This window comes from Littorina saxatilis, linkage group LG17 (genome assembly GCF_037325665.1).
Source record: "Littorina saxatilis isolate snail1 linkage group LG17, US_GU_Lsax_2.0, whole genome shotgun sequence".
Taxonomy (NCBI): domain Eukaryota; kingdom Metazoa; phylum Mollusca; class Gastropoda; order Littorinimorpha; family Littorinidae; genus Littorina; species Littorina saxatilis.
Genome location: NC_090261.1, coordinates 58,511,760 through 58,521,768, shown reverse-complemented (window position 1 = coordinate 58,521,768; position 10,009 = coordinate 58,511,760). Strand labels below are relative to the sequence as shown.

Sequence of the window (10,009 nt, the reverse complement as noted above, 5' to 3'; positions counted from 1 at the left end):
CGGCGGCCACGCCCCCAAACATACTCCAGTGATTACCAGCTATTTTTGGCAACTTTGGGTTGTCTTAAAAAAATCACCGTGTTAAAGGATCACTGCATACCGATGGTTTAGAAATGTAAAAGCTAGTAAACGTTTTATTGTATGACTATTTACCTGATTTGTTCTCTTATAAAGGACTTAATACTACGGGAAACAGACTGTCAAATTTAAACATATGTCCACATGATCTTTGCGTATTTGCAGTGCAGCGGAAACTCGACGAGTAGCCTTTTGAGACAGTGATTTTAGACCCGGTACTGCGAAGTAATCAGAGAATGTAGACGTCACAGGAATAGCAAAATGGCGGACACCGAATTGAATGTAGAAAGTCTAATCAACAGACTTCTAGAAGGTTTGCAAGATTTTGTTTGTTTGGAAGTTACCGCCGTGTACACGTGTGTGGATACTTTAAGTTCCAATCTCACATGCTTGTAACTGAGCGAGTCGTAGATCAATTGTCTCGTCTGCTTGTGGCGTAAAGTTCTCAGACGGGATAGCAGGTCGTGACTTTACTATGTTGCAAAGTTTGCTTTCCTGCTGACTGTGAATCAGATCTTACTCACCGCTGTTGTTATTTTTGCAGCAAGAGGATGTCGACCCGGAAAAACAGTGCAGATGACAGAATCTGAGGTACGGGGCTTGTGCCTAAAATCCCGAGAAATATTTCTCAGCCAACCCATTCTGCTGGAACTGGAAGCACCGTTGAAAATATGCGGTAAGTTCATAAATAATAGTCAGTTTAAAATAGTGTGAATAGCTTGGTATGCAAGTATTTAGTAGAGTGGACGCGTTTGTGCATGAAACTGCAGGTTTACCACCGCATAATCGCTCTGTATAAAAAAAACACATGTTAACTCACTGCTAGTATAGTGCTAAGTTAGTTAGTCTAGTATTTAATGATCTAGAGATCCGGAAGTACTCAATGACTAACTGTGGAAGGCTAGGAGTGGGAATGTTAGGGACATTGAGGACTTTTAGGCGAGGTGCAGAATGAACATGTTTAGGGCAATGAAAGATCTAGTTAGTATGCAAATTAGTGCTTATATCTCATACTGTCATAGTCATGGCAAGCAAAATATTCTCTCATGGGACGTCTAAAAATAAAATCAAACAGTAGCATTGAATTTGGAAAAAATCAGTTACAGTAGCGAATGAATTTAATCGTAAGAGTGGGTCAATAGACCTTTGTGGTATCTTAGCAGCTCTCGCGAGACACGCTCTTTGTTATGCTTTGAACGTCGCAAGCGCTTCGAACCTTGGCTTTTGCAGCTTGCACGAGATCCCTGTATCACATGCTGTGCTATGCTCTGAATTTTGCGAGAGATTACGAGAGCTTGGAATACCGATAGGGCCCAAAAAAAAAATAGGTGTGGTTACGGTAACATAGCCCAAAAAAATAGGGTAGGTAGGTAGGCAATCACTTTTTTTTTTTTTTTTACTTTTTTTTCTAATGTGTACAAATTAAACCTACTTGACAGGGAAATAAGTGTGCGACTCGGGCGCTTTCGCTTTCATTGCGTTTTTTGCACTCGTTTTTTTTTTTTTTTTTTTTTTTTTTTGACAAATGTAATAAAAAGTTATAGGATCGGCCCCTAAAAATAGGGTAGGTCGGGTTACCGTAACCACACCTATTTTTTTTTTAGGCCTAGGGTCTATTCCATTTACTTGAAGTTGAAGAAATAAGGAAATTAAACAGTATAGATAGATATGAACGATAAACACTTTTTTGTATGGTGTTTTCATTGTTCAAACTCTGATAGTTCACTGCTGATTGGGCATTATGCTATAGTCTATAATAGTGTAAAGTGTGTGGGAGTATTTTTTTAAAAATTGTTTTTGTTTTGTTTTTGTTTTTCTATGCCTATAATAAGAGTGCTCCCCTTGTGCACTGAATCAGTGAATGGTATGACATGGCATTGCATTTAGAAATAATCTATGGAGTTCTTTCACATGATTTATATTTCTTAACATTTAGTGTGGGGGGAGGGAGGTGATGCCCAAGGGGAGGGCCCTAACTGCTGAAATACATGAGTGTATGTAGAAACAGGCAGTCTCTTTTAAAAGATTACAATTGTGTGTGTGTGTGTGTGTGTGTGTGTGTGTGTGTGTGTGTGTGTGTGTGTGTGTGTGTGTGTGTGTGTGAGACTGAGACATTGAGAGAGAGAGAGAGAAAGAGAGAGAGAGAGACAGAGACAAAGAGAGAGAGAGACAGAGACAAAGAGAGAGAGAGACAGAGAGACTCAGAGAGAGAAAACACTGAACTGAACTTTATTTTACAAGGATGAAGATTTAAGCCATTAATTAAGGCGAGGCCTTTTCTTATTATCTATCCTGGAGACACACACACACACAAAAAAAACCACACACACACACACACACACACACACACACACACATACACACACACACACACACACACACACAAAAAAAACCACACACACACACACACACACACAGAGGACATTACCAGCAATGTTACTGTGTAGAAATTAAATAAAATGAAAACACACCAGTAACCAGGTTAGGTACTTTTGTATCAATATTTTGGCATGTAATTGCCTCTTCAGGATGGTATGGAAAGAATGGAATGACGGCACGTGATAAAGTATACAGTGTAATGAATTGTTATGATGATTAATGATGTCATATTATTTCTCGCGCGTTCTTTCTTTCTCTGGCATTTGTCTAGCTGTCTATCTCTCATTCCTCCCTCACACACACACACACTCGCACGCACGTACACACACATGCATATATTCTCTCTCCATCTCTCTCTCTTTCTCTCTCTCTTCTTATGATTGTGGCCATAAGGTGGCCCCCCGAAATGATTACGAATTGCTTGATCAACGAGTAACACTACCTTGTTATTCAGGTGACATTCACGGCCAGTTCACAGACTTGTTACGACTGTTTGAGTATGGAGGATTTCCACCCGAGTCCAACTACCTGTTTCTTGGTGACTACGTGGACCGGGGCAAGCAGTCTCTAGAAACCATCTGCTTGTTACTAGCCTACAAAATCAAGTACCCAGAAAACTTCTTCCTTCTTCGAGGAAACCATGAATGTGCAAGCATCAACCGCATCTATGGCTTCTACGATGAGTGTAAGTTATAGGGCAGGGTGTGTGTCGGCTTTGAATTTAAATTTTTTTTTTTTTTTTTTCATTTTCATTACTTTATTGTCCCATCGCTGGGAAATTCGGGTCGCTTCCTCCCAGTGGAAAGCTAGCAGCAACGGAGTCGCGCTACCCAAGTGTCTGCGTGTTTAGGTGTATTCAGCCACCTGCACTTATGGCAGAATGACCAAGGTCTTTTACGTGCCATTGTGATGACACGGGGGTGGGACATGGCTTCCGTCTCTGGGTCTGCACATAAAGTTGACCCGTGTCCGTCCCGGCCCGAATTCGAACCTGCGACCTTTCGATCACAAGTCCAGTGCTCTACCAACTGAGCTACCGGGCCCCCAAACAAGATAATAAAAACGTCATCACCAGAAAACAGGAGCGTGAGTAAATGAACACATGGTAATATTTTTTATCATGTTCGTGTTTTCTGGTGAGGACATTTTTATTGTTTTCTTGTTCTATTTCCTCTCACCTGCAGTTCCTTGTTCCATTTGTGAATTTAAAGTTTAATGTGCGATTGAAAATGATTAGTAATTTTTGTTGTTGTGTAGGTGGAGATTTTGTGTGTGGCTAAGTACAGTGATACACATACAATAAAACATGTATCCTTGGGGTGCAGGTACACGTCCGTCCTGTGAGTGTGAGTGATGGTTGATAATTGTGCCAGTACATTGGACACTATAATTATGTGTTATTCGATGTCTGAACCAAATGTGTGCTCTCACTTTCAGTGTGGGGAATACATTTGAAACCTTGACCTTGAAGTTGAATTTTGTTTTGCAAAGATGACAAAATTAAACTGTTTAACTCATTGTCTCCCAGGTATATCTGTACCCACTCATATGGCTCTATCTGACCAGGTACGGATATATCGCTCAGACTGATAGCTTCAGTTGCTTCCTGTAACGTCCATCTAACGCATGCATTCCAGCGTGTTGATACACAGTAGCTACACAGTAAAATACTACAATTCTGAATGACCTGCTGCAGTACAGCTGGTCTCAGCTAAAAACATTGGTCGACATAGGTGGGGTAGAAAGTACTGTTAAACCAGAGGAGTATGTGCAGAAATGGAATGGAAAAGACATTAGGAGTACTTCAGGAGTAAAAAGGAAGCAAATTAATACTGTAGTGTTCTCAGGAAAAATGATTAGATTAGTAGCTGCCAGTTTTAACCACTGTAATTTTTTTGGCATTTTTTGTTGGACTTGAAGAGTAAGTTTGGAGCTAAATGACATACTTTCAACTTTTCCTCCATGCATTGTTAGGTAAAAGACGATTCAACGTGAAGCTTTGGAAGACGTTCACAGACTGTTTCAACTGCCTTCCCATTGCTGCCATCATTGATGAAAAGATCTTCTGTTGCCATGGAGGTATGTAGTATTTATATTTTGTTTGTCTGTTGTTGCACTTAGCTGGGGATATGTTTATCTTTGCATGGTGACTTAAAAAAAATTAATCACAGTTCTTCTCACTTTTCAAATTATTGAATATGATACCTTGAAAGGAGAAGACTTTTTCCATTGAATTCTTCACTTGTTATTTGCCAGAACTAACAATGTATACATATAAAACAAATTATTTAATCAATGGTTGGCCAAATTTGATGTGCACCAGTGAAGCTCAAAGTTTGATTAAGCGTATGGCTTACCTCCCCTTCTTGAGGTCTAATTGCAAGATGGAAGCACCACTCAAAGCCTATGTTAACATTACTTTAACCCTTTCGCTGCCAATCAAAACTTCCTGACTGCCAGGGAATATTGGAGTTCGGGGTGTACTAATTCACAAAAAATTCTAGCTCCAAACTGGCAGTAGGTAGGAAAGTAAAACCTATGTTATTTTTAAAGGAAATTCAACCAAGAATCTGTTTTTAGTATCTAATCATGGAAATAATGCACAAGTGCAGGACGGGTATACCCGTCCTAAGGCAGTCAAGGGGTTAAATGTAGCCATTAGCTTGGTGTGTTTTCCAGGGTATGTGTTACGGCTATGTTTGATTTAAGCCCCAAACATTTCTAAGTGTTATGTGTGTGGAAGCCCTGAAACCATAATACTCTTTCCTTTTCAGGCTTGTCCCCAGACTTGCAATCAATGGAACAAATACGCAGAATTATGCGACCAACAGATGTACCAGATACAGGTAATTACTCTTTTCTTTTCACTTTTTCTGCAGTTGTTGCAATTAAAGATGGATCCGATCAAGATCTGAAGGTGTCCGCTTTCACGATAGCAAATACACGTTCATTGTTTCCGGTTTTGTACTGACTGTCACACAATGTTCCTGTACACGTCTTAGGCACTGGTTTGAAAGGAAAAAACATAATGATTTACTCTTGCTTTTTTTCTAATTTTCTACCTTTTTCTCTGTCTGTCTGTTTATCTATCTGTTTCTCTCTGTCTCTGTCTCTCTCTGTCTCTCTCTCTTTCTCTCTCTCTCTCTCTCTCTCTCTCTCTCTCTCTCTCTCTCTCTCTCTCTCTCTCTCTCTCTCTCTCTCTCCCTCCCTCTCTCTAGTTTGGGTTAAAGAACAAAACTGTCAAAAAGAGGGAAAAAAACAAGTCACGTGAAGTGATATAAAACAAATTAGTCAATCTGTTGGCCTGATCGTAAAAGATCATCACAGAAAACCGGCAATCAGTTATCATCGTGACTTTCATGCTTGTCTAACCGAAGACTGAGATGGGTCGCACTGGGCTCCCCAAAGCAATACAGTACAGTGGAACCCCCCTTTTAAACCCCCCGATTTAAGACTCCCTCCTTTTTTGACTCACATGCGAAGCAAAAGTGAGTCTATGTACTCACCCGAGTCGTCCGTCCGTCCGTCCGTCCGTCCGTCCGGACGTCCGTCCGGACGTCCGTCCGTCCGGCCGTCCGGCCGTCCGGAAAACTTTAACGTTGGATATTTCTTGGACACTATTCAGTCTATTTGTACCAAATTTGGCAAGGTGGTGTATGATGACAAGGCCCCAAAAAACATACATAGCATCTTGACCTTGCTTCAAGGTCAAGGTCGCAGGGGCCATAAATGTTGTCTAAAAAACAGCTATTTTTCACATTTTTCACATTTTCTCTGAAGTTTTTGAGATTGAATACCTCACCTATATATGATATATAGGGCAAAGTAAGCCCCATCTTTTGATACCAGTTTGGTTTACCTTGCTTCAAGGTCAAGGTCACAGGAGCTCTTCAAAGTTGGATTGTATACATATTTTGAAGTGACCTTGACCCTGAACTATGGAAGATAACTGTTTCAAACTTAAAAATTATGTGGGGCACATGTTATGCTTTCATCATGAGACAAATTTGGTCACATATGATCAAGGTCAAGGTCTCTTTGACCCTTATGAAATGTGACCAAAATAAGGTAGTGAACCACTAAAAGTGACCATATCTCATGGTAGAAAGAGCCAATAAGCACCATTGTACTTCCTATGTCTTGAATTAACAGCTTTGTGTTGCATGACCTTGGATGACCTTGACCTTGGGTCAAGGTCACATGTATTTTGGTAGGAAAAATGTGTAAAGCAGTTCTTAGTGTATGATGTCATTGCTAGGTTTAGGTCAAGCATGTGAGTCGTATGGGCTTTGCCCTTCTTGTAAGACCTTGTTTTCTCAGACTTTCTGTTCATTACCTCTGTAAAATTACCCCCATTTTAAGACTCCTTCCTTTTTAAGACCCAATTTTCTCAGATTTATGGAGGTCTTAAAAGGGGGGTTCCACTGTATCATTGTTTCTGTTTCTCTTTGTTGCAGGGTTGTTGTGTGACTTGTTATGGTCAGATCCGGACAAAGATGTGCAGGGTTGGGGAGAGAACGACAGAGGGGTGTCCTTCACCTTTGGTGCTGATGTCGTTAGCAAGTTTCTTAATCGACATGACCTTGATCTCATTTGCAGAGCACACCAGGTATGTAATTTGCTCATCACCTTGATAGACTGGTTGCTTCTTGACCCGACCTTTCTTTGATGTCTTGAGCCAGTCTCGTTCTCATCTTAGGGAGAGGAAAAAAGAATGTAGGCAATGTTGCCCTAATAATACATGAGGAGACCTGTGCACATCTACGGTTTCTACGTAATTTCTCCGATTTTTATATGCAGAATACGGTGCTACGGATTTTTAATTAAAATTCCGATGTTTTACTCACACACACAAAATTGTACTTTTTTTCTGTTTTAAGATGTTTTGACCAATTAGTTGGCCGTTGCGCTGAAAAGACGTTTTCCGATTTACCGGAAGCGCGTGTGTTCTCAGCATTGAGTCTTTGTTCTTAGACTTAGTTCGTCCAGCGTCTGCGTGGCAACTTGTGATTGAAGTGAAACATGGAAAAGAAAAAAAGAATGCGAGATTCAGATAGTGAAGAGGAGACACCAGCTCTGTCACCATTCTCATTCTACTGCGTCATAATGTTTCAGTTTGTGTGCTTTGTGAGCAGAATTATGTCTTCAACTGTCATTACAGCTTACTACTGAAACATTTTAAAAAACTACTGAAATTTGGTTTGTTTACTACTGATGAGCGTTTTGAGTGTGCACAGGTCTGCATGAGTACGCTTTATAAACACATATGTGAATAGTGTGTGTGTGTTTTAAGGGCTGCAATACTAGTTTTAATTTACTTTCACATGGAAGAGTTTTGCTCCAAAAGCTAATAGTAATTTTGTAATTGTTGATAGTAATTTTGCGAAATGTTTTAGTTTAGGGGTCATGGTTTGATTTTGTTATTTCAAACCGGAATATATAGATTAAGGTCTTAACATCCACTTTTGCAATCAGGAAATCTGTCACAGTTGTCTCTTGCTAATCCATCAATGGGAAAAGTCAGCTTGTTTGGTGTCAGATGGGCCAGATGCAAAAAAGTATTCCTATGCTTATTCTGTTACCCTAGTAAAATAAAGAATTGTCATTGTCATTGTCATCAACAAAAACTAAACTTGTTCTGTTCTATTGTTTGCAGGTTGTTGAAGATGGTTACGAGTTCTTTGCAAAACGGCAGCTGGTGACATTATTCTCAGCCCCCAACTACTGCGGCGAGTTCGACAATGCAGGTGGCATGATGTCCGTCGATGAAACTCTCATGTGTTCTTTTCAGGTGAGTAATATGATCTTGTTGCACAGTTAAATGTGACCCGCTCCAACAAAAGGATAACAAAGTCGCTGTGGCCGAACAGAGATAACAGCAGTATTCTGAGCCATGGCCAACATTTTGGATTTTGAGATTTTTGCATTTCTGCACTCTACCAAATGTGTTATATCTATTTTGTAAATATCAATTTCAGATTCGCTTTGCAAATATAATAAAAATGAGGTTTTATTGCACCGCAGATGCGAAATAAGCACCCTTTTAACCCCCAAATAATTGTTTCTTTCTTTGCTTTTTTCTTACTTAAAACAAATTTCATTTTCATTTTTTGTGATGCATATTGAAGAAAAGTTTACATTTAATCATTATCAGTCACTTTAAGATTTAGAAGTTAAACTAAAAACCTGTTGCTAGGGATGTTTTGCAAATTTATTCCTGTGACCTTCACACCTGCTTTTCTCAAAATGGCCGCTTGAGCTTGAGCAACCTTTAAATCACTATATCTCATCAATGCTAAACAATAGACACTTGTAATAAAGACCATCTGAAAGCTGGTTATCTTCACCTTCAAGCGATACCAAAAAGTCCAAATGTCAAAAATGACACTTTGTTATCCTTTTGTGGGAGTGGGTCACAAATGCACTTTACTTTCTCTTTAATGAAAATCTTGTCATGCCACTGAGAACAGTGAAGTGTAAGAATTAGACATGTGTCAGGGAGAAATTGACAACCACTGTCTATTAGGTTCTGGTTCAAAGGCAGAGAGAGAACGTAGCCAGTATTTCATCTGTGGGTCGAGGGAAATCGGCATATTGGGAATCACTTTGAAGGTTCGTGTAATGTTTACGTTAGAACTGCTTGTGTTTTAATGCACAAAGCTTAACTCTTGGATTCTGAATGTTATCATTAGCGGGTTTTCTGTAATGCTTTTGAAAAAAATAACTTTTGAAAGAAAGATGTCATTTTTGAAAAGTTCACTTTCCTTATTTCTTCTTTTCAGATCCTGAAACCGTCAGAGAAAAAAGCCAAATACCAGTACGGAGGATTAAACTCAGGTCGTCCCATCACGCCACCTCGACCAGGGGCGCCAACCCAGAAAAAGAAATGATCCCTGTTTCATCTTGCCACCAACAAACATTTCTTCACAACTATTTGTAGGCGTCGTCGCTACCTGTGCTTTGTTCATGTAGCCAGTGCGTTTCGTTCAAAACATTTTCTTTCCGCGAGTTTGTGGAAGATTTTGTCGTGTCAATTCGTCCTGCTGTCGTTTTTGGCATGAAACGACGAGGTATTGATTATGATAAGAACAAATGGGTTGCGAACAATCTCACATATCGCTGTGCTCCTAATCTTCTAACAAATTGTTTTCTGCCCAAGTGCTGTTTTCGGGTTGAGTATTTTTCGCTAAAATATTTTTTATGGGGTTGAGAGGGGGGAGGGGGGGGGGGGGGGGGGAGGGGAGATGACAAGGAGTGGATAAAAGCGAGAGGGTAGACAGGGAAGGGAAAAAGAAGGTGATTGTAGTTTTTGTTTTCTGCAGCTTTGATTTCTGCATTAGTCCTGTGTTTTCCTCCATAATTTGTTAGCTAGGGACCATATATATATGATAAATATTAAACACCACAGTTGAGTTGCATGTTGCCGATGTCGTTTGTTGTGCTTAGATTAGGACAAAAGTTTAGGTTGCATTACAATATTTTTTTTCGTGTTGATTGCATATTTTTATGTTGAGACTATTTGTTAATCATCTTTGATGTTTAGTTTATTACT

The 10,009-nt window shown here is 39.7% G+C and overlaps 1 protein-coding gene across 1 annotated transcript; it reads left to right on the top strand.

The window, feature by feature from the left end:
• The first annotated feature begins 297 nt into the window (after window positions 1-297).
• Window positions 298-9,677, top strand: LOC138951831 (serine/threonine-protein phosphatase PP1-beta catalytic subunit). The gene is made up of 8 exons (XM_070323391.1): window positions 298-391; window positions 623-754; window positions 2,912-3,142; window positions 4,432-4,536; window positions 5,232-5,303; window positions 6,915-7,066; window positions 8,114-8,248; window positions 9,240-9,677. Exons 1-8 carry the CDS (start codon window positions 340-342, stop codon window positions 9,345-9,347), a joined length of 987 nt encoding a protein of 328 aa, XP_070179492.1. The 5' UTR covers window positions 298-339; the 3' UTR covers window positions 9,348-9,677.
• Window positions 9,678-10,009: the final 332 nt, after the last annotated feature.